Source organism: Nerophis ophidion, linkage group LG02, assembly GCF_033978795.1.
Source record: "Nerophis ophidion isolate RoL-2023_Sa linkage group LG02, RoL_Noph_v1.0, whole genome shotgun sequence".
Taxonomy (NCBI): Eukaryota; Metazoa; Chordata; class Actinopteri; order Syngnathiformes; family Syngnathidae; genus Nerophis; species Nerophis ophidion.
In genome coordinates, this window is record NC_084612.1 from 31,676,413 (window position 1) to 31,704,354 (window position 27,942).

Consider the following 27,942-nt stretch of genomic DNA (forward strand, 5'->3'; position numbering starts at 1 on the left):
ATAATTATTTGTATTTTTGTAGATGATTCTACATATGTAGAAAATAAACCACGTTAGTACATCAGTCGAGGAAAATTATCAAATTACATAAATAACATACTGTAATTTGATTTTGATATAATTATTTGGTAACACTTTAGTATGGGGAACATATTCACCTTTAATTTGTTGCTTATTAAAGTAACAAATACTTAATTAAGAGTTATTTGGACACTAGTGGAACATATAAGGGTTAGGGATAGGGTTACTAATAAGCAATAATTCTGAGGTGTTTGAGGGAACACTGTTAGTTAATGGCCATGCAGAATAAGGTATTAATCAGTACTTAATAATAACTAAATAAGAGCCGACATGTTTCTAATTTGCATGTTAATAAGCAACTAATTAATGGGGAATATGTGTTCCCCATACTAAAATGTTACCATTTTTTTTGTCTTGATAGATTGAAAATTAACACCAAAGACTTGACTGATGAACATTATCACATAATTTATTCAGAAAATATAAATAATGACAAATAAAGTATATATACTATTAACCGCAACAGGTAATTGTAAAAAAAACACCCAAAAAAACAGCAATATCATGATTTGTACAATTTCAGAATGTGCTTGTTCTATTTTTAAACAAAGAAAACAAGCTGAAGTTGTCTTTATTTTTAAGTTATTGTGCCGTGATTCAACCAGTCCGGCCCACTTGGGAGTATATTTTTTTCCATGTGGCCCCCGATCTAAAATGAGTTTTGACACCCTTGATATAAAGTATCACAGTGACTGTGTAAATGTAAGTGTGAAAGGTTATTGTGTATATCTGCCTGTGATTGACTGACAATCATTCCGGGGTGTAACACTACCTCGCAACGCTCGTTTGCAGGGACAGGCATTTGAAAATAAGGGACAATTTTACAAAAATAGGAAACTTTTGGTCTTTCCACCAGCAACCGCATTATCAGGACACATGTAGATAAACAAACATTCCACAATTAAAACCCTGTAATTACAAAACATTTTTGTGAGGAAAAAACCCATGCAACTTCATGCTATATGCCTAAATGACAAAGATCCATACCAAATCATATCATCCAAATCATCTCCTGCCTGAAAGGCCATTTGCCAACATGTAAACCAATCAGGCATGTGCTGTTTTATCAAATGTAAATATGTTAAAAGGTAAATAAGAGTTGAGCTAAACAGGAATACGGGGCAAATGTGTTCTTGATGCTGTTTTTTTATATAAGAAATATAAACTTTGATTCCTTCGCCAGGAAGTTGCTGTATGTAATCCTCGCTGTTGGTTTGTTTGTCAATCAGCAATAACTCCAAAAATGATGGGTGAATTTTTAATGAAATCTTCTACTACGATTTCTTATGTTTACATTTGTGTGTATGTGTGTTTTAGCAGCCCCGCAAAGACAAAGACTGTGGGTGACTGAAGAGAGAGTTTACTCCCTTTCTTTCATTACACAATAGATAACCCAGATTGTTACAATCACATTGTGACTAAACTTTCAGGAAATGTTTAAAATGCATTAAGAAACAAGTCATTATGTTTTGGTGCTGATCCAGATCATTTCTACCACGTTACAAGCTTTAACTTCCATGTGTATATGCTTGTGGCCCCACCTCCACCCACAGAGACAAAGACATTGGATGACTGTCAAGAGGGTTCACTCTGTTTCTTTCATTCCACTGTATATAGCTCAAAAAGTGATGGGCACATTTGGACTAAACTGTCAGGAAACGTCAAATATGGTATAAGGAACAAGTGATTACATTTTGGGGGTTCATTGTCAAGATTCAGAACTTTTTGACTATTTGGGGTGGAGGTCTGCAATCTGTGATCTCAGAGTACTTTTTCACTTGTGAATGTTTTGGGAAGTTCCATATGGACAAATGTAGTGTGTATTCATGAGATTATTCATATATACTGTACAGTATTGCCCAACATATTGACAGCATGTCAGAATGTGAGTTCTAGTCAATTGCACAAAAATACCTTTATCATGTAGCCAAGCTTAAGCCACATCAACACTGCTATCATTTCAACTTAGTTGAAGTACAAACCCGGTTTCCATATAATTTGGGAAATTGTGTTAAATGTAAATATAAACTGAATACTATGATTTGCAAACCATTTTCAACCCATATTCAGTTGAATATGCTACAAAGACAACATATTTGATGTTCAAACTGATAAACTTTTTTTTTTTTTGCAAATAATCATTAACTTTAGAATTTGATGCCAGCAACACGTGACAAAAAAGTTGGGAAAGGTGGCAATAAATACTGATAAAGTTGAGAAATGCTCATCAAACACTTATTTGGAACATCCCACAGGTGTGCAGACTAATTGGGAACAGGTGGGTGCCATGATTGGGTATAAAAGCAGCTTCCATGAAATGCTAAGTAATTCACAAACAAAGATGGGGAGAGGGTCACCAATTTGTAAGCAAATCGTCGAACAGTTTTAGAACAACATTTCTCAACGAGCTACTGCAAGGAATTTAGGGATTTTACCATCTACGGTCCGTAAAATCATCAAAAAGTTCAGAGAATCTGGAGAAATCACTGCACATAAGCAATGATATTACGGACTTTTGATCCCTCAGGCGGTACTGCATCAAAAACCGACATCAGTGTGTAAAGGATATCACCACATGCGCTAAAGAACACTTCATAAAACCACTGTCATCTGTAAGTTTAAGTTAAAACTCTGTTATGCAAAGCAAAACCCATTTATCAACAACACCAAAGAACGGCGCTGGCTTCACTGGGCCCGAGCTCATCTAAAATGGACTGATGCAAAGTGGAAAAGTGTTCTGTGGTCTGACGAGTCCACATTTCAAATTATATTTGGAAACTGTGGACGTGGTGTCCTCCGGAACAAAGAGGAAAATAACCATCCGGATTGTTTTGGGCGCAAAGATCAAAAGCCAGTATCTGTGATGGTATGGTGGTGTATTAGTGCCCAAGGCATGGGTAACTTACACATCTGTGAAGGCACCATTAATGCTGAATGGTCCATTCAGGTTTTGGAGCAACATATGTTGTCATCCAAGCAACGTTATCATGGACGCCCCTGCTTAGTTCAGCAAGACAATGCCAAGCCACGTGTTACAACAGCGTGGTTTCCTAGTAAAAGAGTGCGGGTACTTTCCTGGCCCGCCTGCAGTCCAGACCTGTCTCCCATCAAAAATGTGTGGCGCATTATGAAGCGTAAAATACAACAGCGAAGACCCCTGACTGTTGAACAACTGAAGCTCTACATAAAACAAGAATGGGAAATAATTCCATTTCAAAGCTTAAACAATTAGTTTCCTCAGTTCCCAAACGTTTATTGAGTGTTGTTACAAGAAAAAGTGATGTAACACAGTGGTGAACATGTCCTACTACTTTGGCGCGTGTTGCAGCCATGAAATTCTAAGTTAATTATTATTATTTTATGAGTTTGAACATCAAATATCTTGTCTTTGTAGTGCATTCAACTGAATATGGGTTGAAAAGGATTTGCAAATCATTGTATTCCGTTTATAACACAATTTCCCAGCTTATATGGAAACGGGGTTTTTACATAAAAGTGAAATCGAATAATGACTGATCTTATTCGTGTTATTCTGGAGACACTGCATGGTGCCAGCCTGCATTGACTTTATTGTAAGTGAATCTTTTATGTAACAGGACACAATAGCTGGTTCAGCAGCAGCTGCTACTTCTTAATATTCATCCTACTGCAGTGTTGGCGCGCTCACTTCTGACCGACATTTAAAAAAAAATAATGTATTAGCCGTCACGTGGTCTCACATGGCGTCATGTTCGTGACAATGGCAAGTGCTCCTCTTTGCTCTCAGTCTGCCACACAGGTCCTCTGAGGGCTCAAGACTGTTTCAAAGGTTTTGGTGGTGCACTGTCGCATGCTGCACAGCAGTGGATGAATAATGACAGACGAGATTGATCTACTCATGCCACGACTGTTATGAAACCGTTTTAGAAGTATTAAGACTGCACGCGCGCACAGAAAAAATATCCCCACAAAAAGTTAAATCTCAAAAAGATAAAACTTTTTTGTAATGTTATCAAAAATATATGGTTATTCATTTTTTTTGCCGGGCTAAAGAGTATCATTTAATACATTTATATATACAGTACATGCCAAAGGTTTGGACACACCTTCTTCTCATTCAATGCGTTTTCTTTATTTTCATGACTATTTAGATTGTAGATTCTCACTGAAGGCATTGAAACTATGAATGAACACATGTGGAGTTATGTAAAAAAGGTGAAATAACTGAAAACATATTTTATATTCTAGTTTCTTCAAAATAGCCACCCTTTGTTGTGATTACTGCTTTGCACGCTCTTGGCATTCTCTCGATGGGCTTCGAGAGGTAGTCATTTGAAATGGTTTTCACTTCACAGGTGTCATAGTTTGGATGCCTTCAGTGACAATCTACAATGTAAATATTCATGAAAATAAATTTAAAAAACGCATTGAAATGAGGTGTGTTCAAACTTTTGGCCTGTACTGTATATAACAATGAATTTGTGCTCTTATGTATTCTGTATAATAAATTCCATCTATCCATTTTTTGCCGCTTGTCCCTTTCGGGATTGCGGGTGTGCTGGAGTTTATCCCAGCTGCACTCGGGCAGAAGGCAGGGTACACCCTTTACAAGTTTCCACCTCATCACAGGGCCAACACAGATAGACAAACAACACACACCTGGTGATGCCAATCAACCTATCCCCAGGTGCATGTTTTTCGAGGTGAGAAGAAGCTGGAGTACCCGGACAGAACTCACGCAGTCACGGGGTGAACATGCAAACTTAACACAGAAAGACCCTGAGCCCCGGGATTAAACCCAGGACCTTCCTATTGTGAGGCACATGTAACTAACCCCTGTGCTGCCCATATATTAGATGGGAAAAATAAAATACATTTCCGTACATATTTTTTAATGTATGTATTATAAATGTACTCTATCATCTTAATTGTTTACATTAATTAACATTAGTAACATCAGCTGTTGCTCATTTAAAAGCTGAAAGTTGAATTTCTTAAATTAGGTCAACTTCTCTAGGATTTCATCTGATGGTATTAAAATATATTTCAAAGCTGAAACAAAAGAAACAATATGTCTTTCTGATTCTGTCCCTAGATTCTTGATTTTGGGATTGAGACCTATAATCACTAATGCGACTGACCTTTGAGCCCAGGATCATGATCAACTGTGTGATTGAAAAATTAAATAAAAACAAAGCTATAATCATCTTTATCATGTTAAAGATGCATTTCTGTCAACACTCATGGCATAAACAAAGTGATAATATATGCTTGAATAAAATAAACAAGTGCAAACAAACAAAACAAATGTATCTGAGCAAACATGAGTACAAATGATTAAGACTTGACTAAAGCCTGAGCTGCATTAACAAAGTGCTACATATTGGAAAGAGCGTCATAGTGAGGGCAGGGCCCCATTGGTACGCTCGACCCTTTAGTGTTTCCTGATTGGTCTGTTCTGAGGTGGGAGGGGTCACGGGTGCAGGCACGGTGCTGGGAGCCAGGGTGGTGAGGCTGGCACACATGTCATAGAGGTTTCCAGAGAACTGGGCCTTCCTGGACTCTTGTCTTAGGGACTCCCACACTGCTGCAGCTTCTCTGGGGCAGCCAGACATGGCTGTGTTGGCACAAACATGGAAGTCATTCCAAGACCTTTAAAGGGGAGGGGGGGAAAAATAGTCACAGTTGTGAGGGCTGCCCTTGGATAGGAAAAACACTTCAAGAAATACAATGCATGTCTTTGGAAGTGGTAGGAAGCTGGGGATAGGTTGATTGGCAACTCTAAATTGGCCCCTGTGTGTGAAGGTGAGTGTGAATGTTGTCTGTCTGTCTGTGTTGGCCCTGCGATGAGGTGGCAACTTGTCCAGGGTGTACCCCTCCAGCTAAGATAGGATCCAGCACCCCCCAAAATGGATGGGATAGATGGATGTTGACACAGAAGAGAAAATATTTTTATGAAGATATATATATGGTCTTCAAGAACAAAGCTGACATAAGCAATAAGAAATTGTGAACAACTTAAAACATATTCTGCTTAAAAAACATGCTGCACTGTGCATGTAAGGGTAGTTGGCGGCTTTGTAAAGAAACATTACAATACCTACAGTACATAAGCCCTTGGTCAGATACAAAACGTTTTGGTGACTATAAATACTGTATGTGATCGCATTTACTGTGTAAAAATGCACTCTTGCTGTAAAGAAACACAATGGTTCACCACCATTGTTGTTTTGCCGACACTGAACACTTAACATCCATGTTAAGTTAACATGAATTGATTTAAGTGGACCCCGACTTAAACAAGTTGAAAAACTATTTCGGGTGTTACCATTTAGTGGTCAATTGTACGGAATATGTACTGTACTGTTTAATCTACTAATAAAAGTTTCAATCAATCAATCAATCAATTAATCAATTAATGTATTAATTTTCACAGTTTTTGTTGTATGGACTTGCAAAGGTGTTAAACTCCTTTTCATTGAGAGCAACATCACCCGTTTCTTACAGTGTCCATATATGAATATAAATGTATTGCTTCATGATATTATTACACAATTATTGCCGATGTCACAAGTGTCAATATCAAGGCTGGCCACATTATATTACGTGGCCCGCAAACACCTAGACATAATTTGTCAATTAAGTACTTAATGTACCTTATTGTATGTATATAAAAAAAAAAAATCTACTACATGAAATTGCATATATTTTAAACTTTAATAGTATCTGATATTGCAACAAATATTATATTATATACTGTATTTGTTTTTGTAAACACAAAATACATACCGGTACCTAAATATCTGTTTGTTACCTTGACTTATGATTTCAAAGCAAGTGATCCTTTAATTTGTATGTTAAAAAAACCCAACAAAACAGCCTGTATAAAATGCATACAGAGATGTCAAACTCATTTTCATTGAGGGCCATATAGCAATTATAGCTGCCGTTTGTAACAGTGAATAATAGGTTGGGATTCACCACCTAGTATTACAAAATAGCCATTGTAATTGATTGATTTTTATAATTTTTTTATGTGCACTGTAAATCAAAAATGTGTCGATTTTACAGCAAAGAATTGTCAGCTCAGACGCCAGTATTTTACAGTAAAATCCACATGTTTTAACAGCATATCACTGTACTGTAAATGTAAAAACATTAACATATTTTTACGGTAAAAATCTGGTCACTGAGCCAGCAGGTTTTTATCATAAAATCTAAAAATGTTTGTTTATACTGTGTATTAATGCAAATGTACAGTAAAATACTGGCAAGTCTTTATTTTTTTACTATTAAATCTATTGTCATTTTTACAGTGTACAATTTCATGGATAACTTCCTTTGAAATCATAAGTAAAGCAGATATTTGAGGATTTATTTTTATTTAAAAAATTTTTTGGGAACGTTTGATAATCTAATATATATGCATTATTAGGTAATATTTAAGATTAAAAGAAATGCAATTGCATATAGTACAACTATTTCTTCTGTCAAAATAAATAGAATGAATAAATACACTTATACTGAACAAAAATATATACACAACACTTTTGTTTTTGCTACCATTTTTCATTATTTGAACCCAAAGATCTTAAACTTTTACTATATACACAAAATACCTATTCCTCTCAAATATGGGGAAGTTTTGCATTATTGGGGATCTGGGGGGAGGGGGGAAATCAGAAAGGCAGTCAGTATCGGGTGTGACCACCTTTTGCCTCACGCAGTGGAACACAACTTCTTCGCATAGACTTGATCAGGTTATTGATTGTGGCCTGTTGAATGTTGGTCCACTCTTCAATGGCTTTGTGAAGTTGCTGTGCATTGGCAGGAACTGGAACACGCTGTCATATACACTGATCCACAACATCCCAAACATGCTCAATGGGTGACATGTCCGGTGAGTATGCTAGCCATGTAATAACTGGGATGTTTTCAGCTTCCAGGAATTGTGTGCAGATTCTTGCAACATTGGGCCGTACATTGTCATGCTGCAACATTTGGTGATGGTCTCGGGTAAATGTCACAACAATGGGCCTCAGGATCTCGTCACGCTATATTTGTGCATTCATAATGCAATTAATAAAATGCACTTGCTTTCCTTGTCCATAACATCATTGTCCCCACCCCGCTCGATTCACAACGTTGACATCAAAATATTGTTCTCCCACACGACGCCCCACACTCTGTCTGCCATCTTTTCTGAATAGTGAAAACCGGGATTTATCCGTGAAGAGAACACCTCTCAAATGTGCTAGACACCAACCAATGTGAGCATTTGCCCACTCAAGTCGGTTACGACGACGAACTGCAGTCAGGTCGAGACCCAGAGGACGAAGACGAGCATGCAGATGAGCTTCCCTAAGATGGTTTATCTCAGTTTGTGCAGAAATGATTTGGTTATGCAAACCAATTGTTGCAGCAGCTGTCCGAGTGGCTGGTCTCACACAATCATGGAGGTGCACCTGCTGGATGTGGAGGTCCTCGGCTGGTGTGGTTACACATGGTCTGCGGTTGTGAGGCCGATTGGATGTACTGCCAAATTTTCTGAAACGCCTTTGGAGAAGGCTTATTTATGGTAGAGAAATGAACATTCAATTCAAAGGCAACAGCTCCGGTAGACATTCATGCAGTCAGCATACCAACTGGACGCTGTCTCAAAACTTGCGACAACTGTGGAACTGTGTTGTGATAAAACGGCCCATTTCAGAGTGGCCTTTTATTGTGGGCAGCCTAAGGCACACCTGTGCAATAACCATGCTGATTAATCAGCATCTTGATACGCTACTTCTGTGAGTTGGTATGGATTGTATTGGCAAAGAAGAAATGCTCACTAACACAGGTTTAGACAGAACAATATTTGAGACGAATAGGTCTGAGGAATAGGCTTGAGATCTTTGAGTTTAACTCATGAAATATGATGAGCAAAAACAAAAGTGTTGTGTTTATCATTTTGTTCAGTGTATTGAGAGTTTGCCTCCTCTCTGAGCTGCAACCTTATCGTGGTAGAGGAGTTTGCGTGTCCCAATGATCCTAGGAGCTATGTTGTCCGGGGGCATAAAGCCCCCTGGTAGGGTCTCCCAAGGCAAACAGGTTCTAGGTGAGGGATCAGACAAAGAGCAGCTCGAAGACCTTTATGAAGATGATAAACCATGGACCCAGATTTCCCTCGCCCGAACGCGGGTCACCGGGGCCCCCCTCTGGAGCCAGGCCCGGAGGTGGGGCACGATGGCGAGCGCCTGGTGGCCGGGCCTGTACCCATGGGGCCCGGCCGGGCACAGCCCGAAGAGGCAACGTGGGTCACCCCTCCAATGGGCTCACCACCCATAGCAGGGGCCATAAAGGTCGGGTGCATTGTGAGCTGGGCGACAGCCGAAGGCAGGGCACTTGGCGGTCCGATCCTCGGCTACAGAAGCTAGCTCTTGGGACGTGGAACGTCACGTCACTGGGGGGGAAAGAGCCTGAGCTAGTGCGCGAAGTCGAGAAATTCCGGCTGGATATAGTCGGACTCACTTCGACGCACAGCAAGGGCTCTGGAACCACTTCTCTCGAGAGGGATTGGACCCTCTTCCACTCTGGCGTTGCCGGCAGTGAGAGGCGACGGGCTGGGGTGGCAATTCTTGTTTCCCCCCGGCTCAAAGCCTGTACGTTGGAGTTCAACCCGGTGGACGAAAGTGTAGCCTCCCTCCGCCTTCGGGTGGGGGGACGGGTCCTGACTGTTGTTTGTGCTTATGCACCAAACAGCAGTTCAGAGTACCCACCCTTTTTGGGAACACTCGAGGGAGTACTGGAAAGTGCTCCCCCGGGTGATTCCCTTGTCCTACTGGGAGACTTCAACGCTCACGTTGGCAACGACAGTGAAACCTGGAGAGGCGTGATTGGGAAGAATGGCCGCCCGGATCTGAACCAGAGTGGTGTTTAGTTATTGGACTTTTGTGCTCGTCACAGTTTGTCGATAACAAACACCATGTTCAAACATAAGGGTGTCCATATGTGCACTTGGCACCAGGACACCCTAGGCCGCAGTTCCATGATCGACTTTGTAGTTGTGTCATCGGATTTGCGGCCTCATGTTTTGGACACTCGGGTGAAGAGAGGGGCGGAGCTTTCTACCGATCACCACCTGGTGGTGAGTTGGCTGCGATGGTGGGGGAGGATGCCGGACAGACCTGGGAGGCCCAAACGCATTGTGAGGGTCTGCTGGGAACGTCTGGCAGAGTCTCCTGTCAGACAAAGTTTCAATTCCCACCTCCGGAAGAACTTTGAACATGTCACGAGGGAGGTGCTGGACATTGAGTCCGAGTGGACCATGTTCCGCACCTCTATTGTCGAGGCGGCAGATCGGAGCTGTGGCCGCAAGGTAGTTGGTGCCTGTCGGGGCGGCAATCCTAAAACCCCTTGGTGGACACCAGCGGTGAGGGATGCCGTCAAGCTGAAGAAGGAGTCCTATCGGGTCCTTTTGGCTCATAGGACTCCGGAGGCAGTGGACAGGTACCGACAGGCCAAGCGGTGTGCAGCTTCAGCGGTCGCGGAGGCAAAAACTCGGACATGGGAAGAGTTCGGGGAAGCCATGGAAAACGACTTCCGGACGGCTTCGAAGCGATTCTGGACCACCGTCCGCCGCCTCAGGAAGGGGAAGCAGTGCACTATCAACACCGTGTATGGTGCGGATGGTGTTCTGTTGACCTCGACTGCGGATGTTGTGGATAGGTGGAAGGAATACTTCGAAGACCTCCTCAATCCCACCAACACGTCTTCCTATGAGGAAGCAGTGCCTGGGGAATCTGTGGTGGACTCTCCTATTTCTGGGGCTGAGGTCGCTGAGGTAGTTAAAAAGCTCCTCGGTGGCAAGGCCCCAGGGGTGGATGAGATCCGCCCGGAGTTCCTTAAGGCTCTGAATGCTGTGGGGCTGTCTTGGTTGACAAGACTTTGCAGCATCGCGTGGACATCGGGGGCGGTACCTCTGGATTGGCAGACCGGGGTGGTGGTTCCTCTCTTTAAGAAGGGGGACCGGAGGGTGTGTTCCAACTATCGTGGGATCACACTCCTCAGCCTTCCCGGTAAGGTTTATTCAGGTGTCCTGGAGAGGAGGCTACGTCGGATAGTCGAACCTCGGATTCAGGAGGAACAGTTTGGTTTTCGTCCTGGTCGCGGAACTGTGGACCAGCTCTATACTCTCGGCAGGGTTCTTGAGGGTGCATGGGAGTTTGCCCAACCAGTCTATATGTGCTTTGTGGACTTGGAGAAGGCATTCGACCGTGTCCCTCGGGAACTCCTGTGGGGAGTGCTCAGAGAGTATGGGGTATCGGACTGTCTTATTGTGGCGGTCCGTTCCCTGTACGATCAGTGCCAGAACTTGGTTCGCATTGCCGGCAGTAAGTCGAACACATTTCCAGTGAGGGTTGGACTCCGCCAAGGCTGTCCTTTGTCACCGATTCTGTTCATAACTTTTATGGACAGAATTTCTAGGCGCAGTCAAGGCGTTGAGGGGTTCCGGTTTGGTAACCGCAGGATTAGGTCTCTGCTTTTTGCAGATGATGTGGTCCTGATGGCTTCATCTGACCGGGATCTTCAGCTCTCGCTGGATCGGTTCGCAGCCGAGTGTGAAGCGACCGGAATGAGAATCAGCACCTCCAAGTCCGAGTCCATGGTTCTCGCCCGGAAAAGGGTGGAGTGCCATCTCCGGGTTGGGGAGGAGACCCTGCCCCAAGTGGAGGAGTTCAAGTACCTAGGAGTCTTGTTCACGAGTGAGGGAAGAGTGGATCGTGAGATCGACAGGCGGATCGGTGCGGCGTCTTCAGTAATGCGGACGTGGTACCGATCCGTTGTGGTGAAGAAGGAGCTGAGCCGGAAGGCAAAGCTCTCAATTTACCGGTCGATCTACGTTCCCATCCTCACCTATGGTCATGAGCTTTGGGTCATGACCGAAAGGATAAGATCACGGGTACAAGCGGCCGAAATGAGTTTCCTCCGCCGTGTGGCGGGGCTCTCCCTTAGAGATAGGGTGAGAAGCTCTGCCATCCGGGAGGAACTCAAAGTAAAGCCGCTGCTCCTCCACATCGAGAGGAGCCAGATGAGGTGGTTCGGGCATCTGGTCAGGATGCCACCCGAACGCCTCCCTAGGGAGGTGTTTAGGGCACGTCCAACTGGTAGGAGGCCACGGGGAAGACCCAGGACACGTTGGGAAGACTATGTCTCCCGGCTGGCCTGGGAACGCCTCGGGATCCCCCGGGAAGAGCTAGACGAAGTGGCTGGGGAGAGGGAAGTCTGGGTTTCCCTGCTTAGGCTGTTGCCCCCGCGACCCGACCTCGGATAAGCGGAAGATGATGGATGGATGGATGGATGGATGGAATTGAAAAAGATAAAGTACTTTTCTGACACATCATTTCCAGGCCATATAAAACGATGTGTTGGGCCAGATAAGGCCCACCAGCCATGAGTATGACACCTGTGTTATAAGTATTTATTATAGTTTTCCATATTGAATGCAATTGGGATAGGCTACAGCCATCCCCGCTGCTCTGAGAGGGACAAGCGGTAGAAAATGGATGGACAGATGGATGCAAAAAACGATGAAAATGACTCTTGCTGGCAGAGATGACAGTGTGGAGAGAGGGAGGAGGCGAAGAAGAAAGCCAAGTGGATGGCACCTTCGTACTTTGATGAATAGGGATGGGTATCAATTCCTTGAAATCTCTTGCCATTTTTTCAAACGGTCCCCTTAACCATGACTTTGTTACGCAACATGCGTGGTGCCATCAAATCACAAAAGGGCGGAGCCCAGGCGGAACAAATGCTCTAGAGGTGACTATATTTTACAAGAAAAGATTGCAGCAGCGCTCCTTGTAATTATTATAAGGCTGCTTGTTCATCAAGAGGAGGCCATACGAGCAATGTGCTGAAATATTTGAACAAACAGCATGCAATAATTAGAAATGAAAATGGCGTTTTTAACCGCTCCTATGTCATCCCAGCAGCAGTTACGCCAGCACAACAGGTACTAACTAACACCTCCTATCATTTTAGCGCTATTATTTGTTCAATTGAAATGAATGCCTTCTCATTTAGATGAGAATAACGGGAGACAAATTTTGACTGGCTCCGAGGCAGGCAGTCCTCGCTCCAGTTTATGTCTGCCGCTAGACAAATGTCACCAAGCAGCGTCTAAGTTTGTGGTCAAAAGATCGCGTTTATTTGCTGCAGTAGACACTCCTAATATTCAGTGGGTCAATGTTGAATTGTAGTCAGAGACAAGTTGCACCTTTTCCTCCAACAACATTTTTACTCATTTCCGTTATATGGGTGAAACTCAAAAAGTTAGTAAAAGTCCATTCATGTCAGCAATCCACTTAAAATGTAAAACTTCAATGTGATATTAACTTATTACATGCAAAGTGATATATGTCGAGCCTTTATTTATTATATTGTTGATGATTATGACTTACAGTTCTTGAAATCCCACATTTAAGATTTCAATACAAGCTTTTCATAAACTTTAAGCCATAGTCATCCAAATTATATTAAATACAAGGTTTGACATATCTCACTTTGCATGTAATAAGTTAAAATCAAATGCTACTAAATGTTTCATTCTTGTGTAAATTCCACGTGATTAATTTTGTAAAATTCTACAGAAAAATATTAATTTCTTATATTTATTTTAAATTAGGTATTTTTTCTACGCTACGTATGTGCCTCGTAAAACCTCACTGTAGGCTTTCTAAGGTCATGTTACCTCTTAACTAGAGATGTCCGATAATGACTTTTTTGCTGATATTCAATATTCCGATATTGTCCCACTCTTGATTACCGATATCAACCGATATCGATATACACAGTCGTGGAATTAACACATTATTATGCCTAATTTTGTTGTGATGCCCCGCTGGGTGCATTAAACAATGTAACAAGGTTTTCCAAAATAAATCAACTCAAGTTATGGAAAAAAATGCCTACATGGCACTGCCATATTTATTATTGAAGTCACAAAGTGCATTATTTTTTTTAATATGCCTCAAAACAGCAGCTTGGAATTGAAAGCATGAAGAGGTTGAGGTGGGCGGGGTTGGGGGGTTGGTTGAGGTGGGCGGGGTTGGGGTAGCGGGGGTGTATATTGTAGCTCCCGGAAAACTTAGTGCTGCAAGGGATCCTGGGTATTTGTTCTGTTGTGTTTATGTTGTGTTACGGTGCAGATGTTATCCGAAATGTGTTTGTCATTCTTGTTTTGTGTGGGTCCACAGAGTGGCGCATATTTGTAACAGCGTTCCAGTTGCTTATACGGCCACCCTCAGTGTGACCTGTATGGCTGTTGATCAAGTATGCGTTGCATTCACTTGTGTGTGTGAAAAGCCGTAGATATTATGTGACTGGGCCGGCACGCAAAGGCAGTGCCTTTAAAGTTTATTGGTGCTCTGTTCTTCTCCCTATGTCCGTGTTCACAGCGGCGTTTTAAAAAGTCATGAATTAAACTTTTTTTTAAAACCCTTGCCGATAATTTCCGATAATACATTTTAAAGCATTTATCGGCCAATAATATCAGCAGGCCGTTATTATCGGACATCTCTACTCTTAACTAAACTAAACGGATGTTAAATCACCTTTTCTTTCTCTTTTCTTTTCCCAATCAAGAATCGATTGGAGAACCGATGAAGAACCAAATCGCTAAGCAGAACCAAAACCGAAAAAATCTTATCAATTCCCATCCCCATTGATGAAAAAGGTGTGAAACACTTTTACATTAGGAAAACAAGGTGCTGGTACTGGTAACTTTCTTTGACCCTATTGTGCTTTTTTGCAACTCTACTCAATAAAGAAAAGAACAGACTGAGTCACCGATGCATGAAATTTTTTACCTTGACAAGGGGTACCCAAAAGGGGGCGCAGGGACCGAGTTTGGCCCGCCAAGTCATTTTGTTTGGCCCGCCAAATAGCGGTTTGCCACATTCACTACATATTCTTACTGATCTCTTTTAAGCTCACATGTCCTAAAGGCTAACTAATTGCTATCTTTCGAATCTACCTTATAGCTTATGCAGGTGGAACTAAAAAAATTTAAATATCGTGCAAAGGTTCATTCAAATGGGAAAGTTATATGTGATTAAAATTCATTAATTGCAAAGTGAGATGTGTCAAGCCTTTATTTGTTATCATTTTGATGATCATGGCTTACAGTTTTTGAAAACCCTAATTTTTATGGGATTTTCAATTCAGGGTTTTCTTAAACTGTAAGTCATAATCATCCAAATTATATCAAAAGGAGGCTTATAATATTTTGAGTTCCATGTTATAAGCCTGTGTCATAAATTACTTTCACCTTGTAAATATAATTGGTGGAATAAACAAACCGTTGATTTTCACATATTTTGAGTTTCACCTTTACATATAGAGTATGTGGTTATAGGTCTAAATGCTTCAGTCTGTTTGTTTAAAATGTTGTGTTTGGTCCATGGTCCATAAGTACATTTTAATTTCGGCCTTTGGAGGCAAAAAGTTTGGGCACCCCAGCCCTAGACAGAAAATATATCCATCTTATTTTTAGATGAAGAAATTGATGCAAAATACATTGGCAAAGATGAGAAAGCAAAGGAGAAACAAGAGTGGGTGACTGACACATCTCACCTGCAGATTGCATCAATGTCCTGCATGTCCTGATTTTTTTGTGTGTCCACCAAACTGTCCCCGAGTGTCAGCAAACACTGAGCAAAACTCTTGTAGATGGACCCACATGAAATTGAAATAGCTGCTCCATTACAGATGCGGACCAAGCCTGCAGAAGAGGAGAGGTTTTAATAAAAGCACATGACACGGAATAAGCAGAAAATATGAATGTGGTGCATTTGAGGATTTCCTTTGTACAATAAATGCCTATTTGCTCATGAAGACTGATGCTTGTAAGGATCAAATAGATGCAAAAATATGTTGCGTTGTATTCATCTGGAGGGATTACACATTCTGAAAGCTTAAATCATTGTGGGTAAGCAAAGGCTGACTGCATTGATCAAATACACTTAACACCTCTATTTCTTCTGAAAAGGTATGATATCTCTACCATGCTGGTGGGTTTCACACTCATTTAGCAATGTGGGCTGCTGGGCCAGTACGAAGCAGCTAGCTGGTCGGCAGTGTTCCTTTTTTTAGTGTGTGAATAATATCAATAATTATAATTGTTATCAATGAATTAATTTGATGTTAAGGTGAGGGACCAAGCCACGTCAAAAGAGGTTCATGCCACGGCCAAACTCCAGTGCCATAAACAGCGATCCATCATTGCGGTCAGGTAATAAAGTATGACCATAAAATGCTACAGACAGATATATGCTAACATAACCACATCCCAGAGACAAGATGGGAGACGACGTCCGGGGTTCAGGTCATATTGGGGGAGGTGCTACTCTCTGTACTCCCACTTTGGGGGAGTTTAAGTCCATCCATCCATCCATCCATCCATCCATCTTCTTCCACTTATCCGAGGTCGGGTCGCGGGGGAAGCAGCCTAAGCAGGGAAGCCCAGACTTACCTCTCCCCAGCCACTTCGTCCAGCTCCTCCCGGGGGATCATGAGGAGTTCCCAGGACAGCCGGGAGACATTGTCTTTTCCAACGTGTCCTGGGTCTTCCCCGTGGCCTCCTACCAGTTGGACGTGCCTTAAACACCTCCCTAGGGAGGCGTTCGGGTGGCATCCTGACCAGATCCCCGAACCACCTCATCTGGCTCCTCTCTATGTGGAGGAGCAGCGGCTTTACTTTGAGCTCCTCCCGGATGGCAGAGCTTCTCACCCTATCTCTAAGGGAGAGACCCGCCACCTGGCGGAGGAAACTCATTCCGGCCGCTTTTCCTTTCGGTCATGACCCAAAGCTTATGACCATAGGTGAGGGTGGGAACGTAGATCGACCGGTAAATTGAGAGCTTTGCCTTCCAGCTCAGCTCCTTCTTCACCACAACGGATCGATACAACGTCTGCATTACTGAATACGCCGCACCGATCCGTCTGTCAATTTCACGATCCACTCTTCCCTCACTCGTGAACAAGACTCCTAGGTACTTGAACTCCTCCACTCGGGGCAGGGTCTCCTCCCCAACCCGGAGATGGCACTCCACCCTCTTCCGGGCGAGAACCATGGACTCGGACTTGGAGGTGCTGATTCTCCTTCCGGTCGCTTCACACTCAGCTGCGAACCGATCCAGTGAGAGCTGAAGATCCCGGCCAGATGAAGCCATCAGCACCACATCATCTGCAAAAAGCAGAGACCTGGTCCCGCGTCCACCAAACCGTAACCCCTCAACGCCTTGACTGCGCCTAGAAATTCTGTCCATAAAAGTTATGAACAGAATCGATGACAAAGGACAGGTGGAGTCCAACCCTCACTGAAAACATGTCTGATTTACTGCCGGGAATGCGGACCAGGTTCTGACATTGATCGTACAGGGTGCGAACCGCCACAATCAGACAGTCCGATACCCCATACTCTCTGAGCACTCCCCACAGGACTTCCCGAGGGACACGGTCGAATGCCTTCTCAAAGTCCACAAAGCACAGGTAGACTGGTTGGGCAAACTCTCAAGAACCCTGCGGAGAGTATAGAGTTGGTCCACAGTTCCACGACCAGGACGAAAACCACACTGTTCCTCCTGAATCTGAGGTTCGACTATCCGGCGTAGCCTCCTCTCCAGAACACCTGAATAAACCTTACCGGGAAGGCTGAGGAGTGTTATCCCACGATAGTTAGAACACACCCTACGGTCCCACTTCTTGAAGAGAGGCACCACCACCCCGGTCTGCCAATCCAGATGTCCACACGATGCTGCAGAGTCTTGTCAACCAAGACAACCCCACAGCATCCAGAGCCTTAAGGAACTCCGGGCGAATTTGATCCACCCCCGTGGCCTTTCCACCGAGGAGCTTTTTAACTACCTCAGCAACTTCGGTCCCAGACATAGCGGAGCCCACCAGAAATTCCCCAGGCACTGCTTCCTCATAGGAAGATGTGTTGGTGGGATTGAGGAGGTCTTCAAGTATTCCTTTCACCGATCCACAACATCCGCAGTAGAGGTCAGCAGAGCACCATCCACACCATACACGGTGTTGACAGTGCACTGCTTCTCCTTCCTGACGCGGCAGATGTTGGTTCAAAATCGCTTCGATGCCGTCCGGAAGTCGTTTTCCATGGCTTCCCCGAACTCTTCCCATGTCCGAGTTTTTACCTCCGCGACCGCTGAAGCTGCACACCGCTTGGCCTGTCGGTACCTGTCCACTGCCTCCGGAGTCCTATGAGCCAAAAGGACCCGATAGGACTCCTTCTTCAGCTTAACGGCATCCCTCACCGCTGGTGTCCACCAACGGATTCTAGGGTTACCACCACGACAGGCACCAACTACCTTGCGGCCACAGCTCCAGTCAGCCGCCTCGACAATAGAGGTGCGGAACATGATCCACTTGGACTCAATGTCCAGCACCTCCCTCGTGACATGTTCAAAGTTCTTCCGGAGGTGGGAATTGAAACCCTCTCGGACAGGAGACTCTGCCAGACGTTCCCAGCAGACCCTCACAATGCGTTTGAGCCTGCCAGGTCTGTCCGGCATCCTCCCCCACCATCGCAGCCAACTCACCACCAGGTGGTGATCGGTAGAAAGCTCTGCCCCTCTCTTCACCCGAGTGTCCAAAACATGAGTTCGCAAATCCGATGACAACTACAAAGTCTATCATGGAACTGCGGCCTTGGGTGTCCTGGTGCTAAGTGCACATATGGACACCCTTATGTTTCAACATGGTGTTTGTTATGGACAATCTATGACGAGCACAGAAGTCTAATAACAAAACACCACTCGGGTTCAGATCCGGGCGGCCATTCTTCCCAATGATGCCTCGTCAGGTTTCACTGTCGTTGCCAACATGAGCGATGAAGTCCCCCAGTAGCACAAGGGAATCACCCGGGGGAGCACTTTCCAGTACTCCCTCGAGTGTATCCAAAAAGGGTGGGTACTCTGAACTGCTGCTTAGTGCGTAAGCACAAACAACAGTCAGGACCCGTCCCCTCACCCGAAGGTGGAGGGAGGCTACCCTGTCGTCCACTGGGTTGAACTCCAACGTACAGGCTTTGAGCCGGGGGGAACAAGAATTGCCACCCCAGCTCGTCGCCTCTCACTGCGTGCAACGGAAGTGTGGAAGAGAGTCCAGTCCCTCTCGAGAGAAGTGGTTCCAGAGCCCTTGCTGTGCATCAGGGTGAGTCCGACTATATCCAGTGAGTTGACGTTTCACGTCCCAAGAGCTAGCTTATGTAGCTGAAGATCAGACCGGCAAGTGCCCTGCCTTCGGCTTCGGCCCAGCTCACAATGCACCCGACCTCTATGGCCCCTCCTATGAGTGGTGAGCCCATTGGAGGGATGACCCACGTTGCCTCTTCGGGCTGTGCCCGGCCGGGACCCATGGGGACACCAGGCGCTCGCCATCGTGCCCCAACTCCGGGCCTGGCTCCAGAGCGGGGGCCCCGGAGACCCGTGACCGGGCGAGGGAAATCTGAGTCCACTTTGCTGTATTTCCATAGAAGTCTTCGAGCTGCTCTTTGTCTGATCCCTCACCTAGGACCTGTTTGTCTTGGGAGACCCTACCCGGGGGCATGAAAGCTTAAATCCATTTAAAAAAAAAATCAGGAAACCAGTTCTCTTGGGAAATGCACTTGCTTTAAAATTGAATTTATCCTTAATCGTTTTAAATAATTTTTGACCTGTTGTAGTATGACTGCTGTTGTTCTGTTGTATTGTCTTGTTGTAATTATTATTGTAACTTTGTTTGTGTCGCCCTCTTTGTCAGGTCGCTCTTGAAAAAGAGATTTTAATCTCTGTGAGTCCCTACCTGGTTAAATAAAGGAAATTAAAATTGAAATGGGGAGTCAGGCCCATCTCTTTCACATGCGTTTCAAAGTTAAGATAAGGGTCACTCCTGCCTTATGAATGTTCTCTGTGCTCCACGGGTATTTCTGGATTATCACAACTTCTGTATGGCCTGGTACACCACACAGACGAAGAAACCTTACATGTACTTCCTCTGGCATCCTTCACTAATGACATTTTTTCTACAGTATGTGTGTCATGGTCATATATGTCACAATTTGTACATGATCCAAAGGAAAAGTGAGCTACAGTATGTAATGCACATGGTCATTACATGTTCTTATTTTTTATATTCTTGAGACCCAACAACCTCTGCAGAGGATACTTGATTTTTGTTTGCACTATTCAATATTGGGGGAAAATAACCTTGTCAATGCAACAGGAGCGCTCAAGTGTTTTTATGAACCTACTGCCAAAAAGCTAGTCAAAGATTCTCTATAGTACGATAGTGCTTTTTTGTTCTTCTGTAAAAGTGTCTCTTCTAATTTGTTTTTTAAATTAACTTGCAGGCCAGTTTTCCTAACCTGCCAGTTGCTATATGCTATTTGCCATGGCTAATCGACTGGCGCCCCCAGGCACCAATGAAGCCAGGGAATGAGACCATACCGGCCCCAGAGTTCAGTTCAAAACTTGGGAGAAAAACATTTTGGACAACTGTAAACACATAGGCAGATCCCTGCATTAACATTCTAACCTTGCTAGCAAACATAGAACACTGGGGTCCAAAATTGTGATTTACATAACTGAGGCGTTCCTCAAGTCATCTCTTTCTTGGTAGTTACATTTTTTTTTCCGTAATGTGATTTATGGAACTAAGGTGTTACTGTACCTTGTTCACTTCAAATGCTGTTAAAAAAAAACTTGAGACTCACAATTTTGCACAAGGTCCTTGAAAACAGCAGAGCGCTCCTGTAACTCTGACTAAATGAATAGATCAAAATCAAATGTCTGCTGTAGAATATACCGAATAAGACTAATAGGGAAGGGAGAAGTCCTGCCTGCCAGTCCTTAGCCTTCTGAAAATATGACCCCCAAAACCATTCAGTTGAATATTCCTGCGATATGCAGAGAATCTATGACACACTTCCGTTTAGTCTGCAATCAATCTGACTTTAGTTGCTGGACAGCTAGAGCACCTATATGCCCACATTTAGTAATGAACTACAATGCTTTAAATGCTGTTCAGAGACAATTTATAACATTTACAATGTAATGCTTGAAAGTAATATAAGTTATGGCTGCAGCCACGCTCTCTTCAGTTTCACTGGATGAGATGTCTTTTATCAGTTAGTATAACTATTTTGTAAACAAAGTAAATGTCCATTCAAATTCAAGATCCAAAGAAGAAGGGAAAATGGAACAACACACAAAATGGAACATTGTGGATGCTTGACCGAAAGAATCTTACCAAGACACAAGGCGATTGGCAGCAGTAACGTTGTGGCGCCTGTCTGGGACTTCATCATTGGCCTCAGCAGAGTCTTGCACAGCTAAGGGCCTCCTCCAAAGTAGAGAGGCTCTGATGTGACACTCCTGCTGGATGGAAAGTCCACAAAATGTGATGCGTCCTGTCTGCCACCATCCGTTGGGAATTCATGAGATTGCAAAACTACCGAACACACAACCCAGGCACAACCCAGCTGGATTAGTGTGTGTGTGTGTGTGTGTGTGTGTGTGTGTGTGTGTGTGTGTGTGTGTGTGTGTGTGTGTGTGTGTGTGTGTGCTTGCGCATCATGAGAGGGCTGGACCAATTACAGCACACAACCCAACACAGCACGTTGGATTAAAGCATTCTAATTTCCGGTCTTTGGTATTTAGGACCTGTGTGACACACAATGAAAATACATATATTGGGATGAGTAATAGCGTGGCACAACAAGCAACAAACACTGATCTGCAACTAAATCCTGCCTTTCGCCATTGCTATCAAGTGTAATGACGGCAGGTGGATACATGACAATGAGTGTTGTTGGAGAATGTAGACAACCTTAGGGTTCAACGTGGCAACGGACAAGCGAACCAACTCATTTGTGAGCCAAGCTAAATTTATCCACAGAAAGACGCTCCATTATACAGTAAGGTGGACAGCCACATTCCCTTACCTTACCATTCTCTTCCTTCATACCCCTCCAAATCCAACACGACAGTTCTTCCACAGATGGCTGACACTATGCATTAGTGTAAGTCCCGGTTCACATCTGTACGCTGACAGAGGAGGAAAGACATCCTATTGTTAATCTGCGGTTTAATACGACCATTAACTGAAGACTAATCTGTCTGTGTCTGAAGCCACTGGCCTGAATCAATTCACCATGGCGGCTACTTTGTCAGCAGCTCCAGCTGTTTGTATGGATGTTTGGCACACACATTTGACATTGTCACCTTACAGTGCTTAGGACACATTAATGAAATATACCACAGTGCCACAACACAAGTGTTAGGAGGGATTTCAGAACATCTTTAGACTGCACTGATAAATATGTATTGTGTACAAAGCATTGCAAAAAACAGACCACAAAAGTGGCTGGATCACAACTATGTACTCTACAATACAGTAACACCTCAATTTACGAGCTTAATTGGCTCTGTGACGGAGCTCTTAACTCAAAACACTTGTATCTCAAATCAACGTCACCCATTGAAATGAAATCACCCCCCAAAACGAATTGGAACATTGCCTTTAAAAAGAAAACAAGTTTTAGTTAAGAAATATTGTACAAAACAATAAATACAATATAATGTACTACTACCAACTACATTGTTTTTTATAAAGCAATGTGTTAGAAAGGTACCAAACTCTGTGCTACCTTAAGAGACTATTGTGAGCAGTCCACCTTAAGAGCGCAAGGCATTGTGGGGCGCGCTTATTCATTCTAACCAAAACAGAGCACAGAGTGGTGAATGCCAGTCCTTTACATTTGCTGCCTGTATATATATCTACAACTTGTAAGATTGTATAGCACTGCGGTACCTGGTGCGTCACTGACGAAAAACCACTAATACTTACCAGTGTTGTACCATTCAGCCAATCCAATGTAACCTGCCATGCCTGTCAACCTGCCTACTAAACAAGTAAACTGCCATATGCCAAACGAACTGTCCTTTCCATTGTGTCCTGACCGGCGCCCCGGGGGCGAATGAGACTACCTTTATAGAACCATACAGTCCTTTACAACTCTCCACAACATTGTGGTCCTTCGAGCCGGATAGCTTCATTTACCCCTGGACAGTATGGACTTCGAAGGATTAGGAGCACGACCTAGGCATCAGACATGCCCACAAACCCGCTTTGATGATTATCAGCTCAGCAACATCATGCAAAGACACAGGCATGGGCAGGAAAAAGAATGGATATGTCATGAGAGGGAGGATGCAGCCAAGGAAACCCCCCCATGCTCCACCCCCGCTCCCTACTCACATCAGCTAAGGCGAGATGCTGCTTGTCATGAAGAAGACCCGTACGAACCAGAGTGGCAGAGGTACAGGTCAGACACCCAGCTAGCCCACCTACAGCATGCAGAGAGAGAGACCAGGGAGGAGATGGCCCGAGAACCAACCCCACTCCATCATTCACCTCAGGAACTCTCTCTAAGAGATGAAGTCAGTCACATACTGAGAGAAAGCGCCATGCTACAGCAGTCACAGATGACCGTGCAAGCGGATGTGGCTACATTAGGTCAAGTTCATAACGAAATTAGAAGACTGACAAACATAGTAACCAACCTTCAGCAAGGTAACCCACGACCCGCCAGTCAACTCAACCACCATTCTGTATACATCGAGGATGAAGAGGATTGGCCTGAACCCCCTCCACCATGGCCAGGCACAGCGGCCCTGGAACGTCCGTCAGGTCAACCAGTCATGGACCGACTAGATCAGATGATGGTGGAGCTACAGCTGATAAGGAGTCAGACTATGTCAGCTAGCCACCGCAAGGTGTCACCAGGGAAGGTTGGCAATAAACCACAGTACCTTCAAACCTGACAGCTAAGCAGCGAGCCTTGTCCCCCCTACATGGCTCAGACCTACACCATTCCTACACACTCTCCAGAGGAACCTACCTACATGGCACACTATCCACCGCAACAGTTGCCACACCACTTCCAGCGTGCTATTCAGCCCCCACACCAGAGACCTGCATACCACACCACTACATCAACAATGCGGCAGCACCAACCAACGGCTCAGGCTCCTCCCACCAGGGCTATGCCCCACGTTGCAGACTATGCACTACAGCAGCTGCTGAATCAGTACCAGCCACACTACGCACAAGTACAGTACCTCCCTCGTGTAACGCCATCCTATGCAACATCTTATACGTCTAGCCAGGCTGGGTACATGCCAGTGTCCACACAAACAGCCCCGTGGATGCAGAGGCAGGGCCTGCAAACCCCTCCTCCACCACGCTATGAATCAGCAGCTGCAGCTGCTGAACAGACCTACAGAGGCCCATGCCCGACCATACCAAACTTCAGTCACTACGACCCATGTGAGTTTGCCCATTTAAAAATAGCTCTGGAGAACCTCCTGCCTACTGAAGGGACTGAAATGTTCAAGTACCAGATTCTGGTAGACCATCTGAGGCTTGAAGAGGCACAATTGATAGCAGATTCCTATCTCCACTCCCCCACGCCTTACACTGACACCATGTCAGCCCTCAATAAGAAATTCGGCCAGCCCCACCAGATAGCCCACAGGAAGATAGCCAGTGTGCTAGACTCACCTGATGTTCGCCGTGGAGACACCGCAGCCTTTGGGCGGTTTGCCCTCCATGTTCAGTCCTTGGTTGGCCTACTTAAGTCTTTGGGCACTGACGGTGAAGGGGAGCTTCGCTGTGGATCTCACGTAGTGAGACTGTTAAGTAAGCTACCCGCAGAGCAACGGGCAGACTTCCGTCGAACCACCTTTAAGAACCCCGGGACTGTTCCCACCCTGTGCGATCCAGCCCAGTGGCTCCAGCACGAATCCTGGTGTCAGGATTTCGACGGACAGACACCCATAATTTCAAACGAAAACCAAGTGTCCCGGTACGAGGGTCGCCAGGGACGGCGACCTGTTACCGTCCTCCATGGATCAAAGGACGCAGAAGAAAATGATGGACCTACTACAGCCTCAGAGGGAAAGAAGGGGAGAGCTAAGCCCTATTGCCCTTTCTGCGAGAGCGATGAACACTTCCTCAGTCAGTGTACAGAAGTCACAAAGCTAAACAAAGAAACTCTCACTGAGTGGATAAAGGCCAACAAAAGGTGCTGGCGCTGTGCACGGCCACACCAAGCCGCTCAGTGTGACTTAAAGAAGCCCTGTGGCCTATGCCAAGGGAAACACCTGCAGGTCCTTCACGACGTAAATGATCGACCACCAAGACCGACAAGCAAGGAGGAGAGCTGCCTGGTGAGCTCCGCCACTGAGGTTCTATACGTCGACCGTCACCCAGTCCACAATAGGGTCTTACTGAAGGTCGTCAGAGTGCTTCTTCGTCACGGAAATCGCACTATAACCACCTATGCCATCTTGGATGACGGGTCCGAAAGGACCATGCTCCTGCCAGCAGCAGCCCGAGAACTTGGCCTACAAGGCACACCTGAGGACCTGCCCCTGAGAACCATCAGACAGGAGGTCCAGACCCTCCGCGGCTCTGCGGTATCCTTCCACATCTCTCCTGCTGCTGAGCCAAAGACCAGCTTCCTAGTCTCCAGAGCCTTCACCTCAGATCGCCTCGGCCTAGGCGAACAGTCATACCCGATAAACCGACTCCAGAAGAGGTACACCCACCTGGTCGGTTTACCAATTAAGCCCTTCCACAGTGCCAGACCCCTAGTACTCATCAGCTCCGATCACCCACACCTGATAACTTCTATCGAGCCGATCCGAGTGGGCCTGCTGCCGTCCGGACCAGGCTAGGCTGGACTCTTCAGGGCCCAGCAAGATTCTCCCAGCAACCCCTACACTCACAGCAGTGCCTAGTGACATCAGTTCACCCTCCAGCTTCAGAACTATTCAAGCACGTTGAAAGGCTTTGGCAGTTCGACACTGTTCCATATAAAAGTGAGAAGATTGTAATCAGGTCGAGACAAGACCAAGCAGCAGTAGCCCTGTTAGAAGAGAAGACCACCCGCGTGGAGGTAGCAGGAGTCTTACGCTATGCCACTCCCCTGCTGCGCAAGCGAGACATGCCTCTCCTTCATGCCCCCAAAGAAGCCGTCATGCAGAGTCTGCGGAGCACAGAACGGCGGCTAGCTAAAGACCCAGAACGTGCCAAGGCTTACAGCGCAGAGATCCAGAAGCTGGTGGATGCAGGCTCTGTCACTAAGTTAACCCCCGAAGAAGTCAACCAAGACGGAGAAGAGTGGTCCATTCCTCACCACATGGTGAGTCATAACAACAAGAACAGAATCGTTTTCAATTGCTCTTATCAGTACAAGGGCCAGAGTCTGAACGACTCCCTACTGCCAGGAGCCACCCTTGGAGCATCACTCCTGGGGGTTCTACTGCGCTTCCGGGAACATGCAGTAGCCTTAAGTGCAGACATCAAAGGGATGTTCCATCAAGTCCGTCTCCTTCCTGAAGACCATCCCCTCTTGCGGTTCATGTGGCGTGACTTGACCAGAGATGAAACCCCAGCAGTGTTCGAGTGGCAAGTTCTACCATTTGGGACAACCTGCAGTCCATGCTGCGCCACGTTTGCTCTACAGCTCCATGTAGCCAACCATAGCAAGCCAGGAGATGATGTGAGCCTCTCTATAGAGAGGTCCTTCTATGTTGACAATCTCCTACAGAGTCTGCCCAAACCTGAGGATGCCAGGGAGTTGGTAGACAGACTTCGGGGACTCCTTGCAGCTGGTGGGTTTGATCTACGCCAGTGGGCTAGCAAAGTGCCAAACGTCGTGGGACACCTGCCCAAAGAAGCCAGGTCCGACACCCTCAAGCTCTGGCTCGCACAAGACCGAACAGACTCTCCTGAATCCACTCTAAGACTCAGCTGGCACTGTCAGACCGACACCATGAGCTACAAGCATCGACCCATAGAGTACAGAGTTACAACAATGCGGAAGATCTACAGGGTTTTGGCCAGTCAGTATGACCCCTTAGGGTTTATCTTACCAAACACCACTCGAGCCAAGATGCTGGTCAGACGCCTCTGGGAGAAAAACAGGGACTGGGATGATCCTCTCCTGCCCCAAGACCTCTTACAAGCGTGGAAGGCCTGGGAGGAAGAACTAAAATTTCTATCTCAAGTCACCTTGCCACGAGCATATATACCAGTCGAAGTGGATGAATCAAGTGTCACCCGTCAAGTCAATGTGTTCTGTGATGCATTGGGAAAAGCTTATGGCTCGGTGGCGTATCTGAAAACGCTGGACTGCCGAGGTCAAGCCCATCTGTCCTTCCTACTCGCCAGGTCCAGAGTTGCTCCCAAGCGACTACTCTCCATACCCAGACTGGAGCTGTGTGGAGCGGTCACAGGAGCTCAACTAGCTAAACTCCTAGAGAAAGAGCTCACACTGAAGATCGATCAGACCATCCTGTGGACAGACTCTAGAACAGTGCTGGCGTGGCTGCGGTCAGAGTCCTGTCGCTTCAAGATTTTCGTTGGTACCAGAGTGGCCGAAATACAGGACCTCACAAGTCCCACAGCCTGGCGATACATAGATTCAGCAAGGAACCCAGCTGACGACATCACCAGGGGTAAGACTCTACAGGACCTGACCAAGCCGAACAGGTGGAGCCATGGCCCCCCCTTCCTCCTTCAGCCTTCAGATGAGTGGCCTGTCAGGCCCAACGTCGAACAAGAAGGCAATGCCTCTGAGCTACGACAGTCTACTTTCTGCGGTGTCACCTTAACAACACCTAGAACGCCAGACGCAGAGGTGAAACAGTATGCTACCTGGAAGGAGCTGCTAGTAGCTACAGTGCAGGAGTTACATGGGGCGGCAGGTAGCTACACTGCCAAAGACTATCGCAATGCTGAGACCCTCATATTAAAGCAAGCGCAGTG

The 27,942-nt window shown here is 45.3% G+C and overlaps 1 protein-coding gene across 3 annotated transcripts in view; it reads right to left on the minus strand.

Annotated features, from left to right (window-relative positions):
• Nucleotides 1-474: 474 nt before the first annotated feature.
• The window catches only part of nrn1lb (neuritin 1-like b), a 36,739-nt gene continuing 9,271 nt past the window's right edge, over nt 475-27,942 (minus strand). The window contains exons 2-5 of one of the 3 annotated variants that reach the window (XM_061881441.1): nt 22,054-22,151; nt 21,355-21,479; nt 15,679-15,826; nt 475-5,712 (exon numbers count right to left, since the gene is read on the minus strand). In XM_061881441.1, coding sequence (XP_061737425.1) covers nt 5,409-5,712; nt 15,679-15,826; nt 21,355-21,412 — 510 coding nt within the window. In that variant the 5' untranslated portion in view covers nt 21,413-21,479; nt 22,054-22,151 and the 3' untranslated portion in view covers nt 475-5,408. Of the gene's footprint in view, nt 5,713-15,678; nt 15,827-21,354; nt 21,483-22,053; nt 22,152-27,942 lie in introns of all 3 variants that reach the window. The other 2 variants (XM_061881437.1, XM_061881446.1) reach the window with 2 other exon arrangements.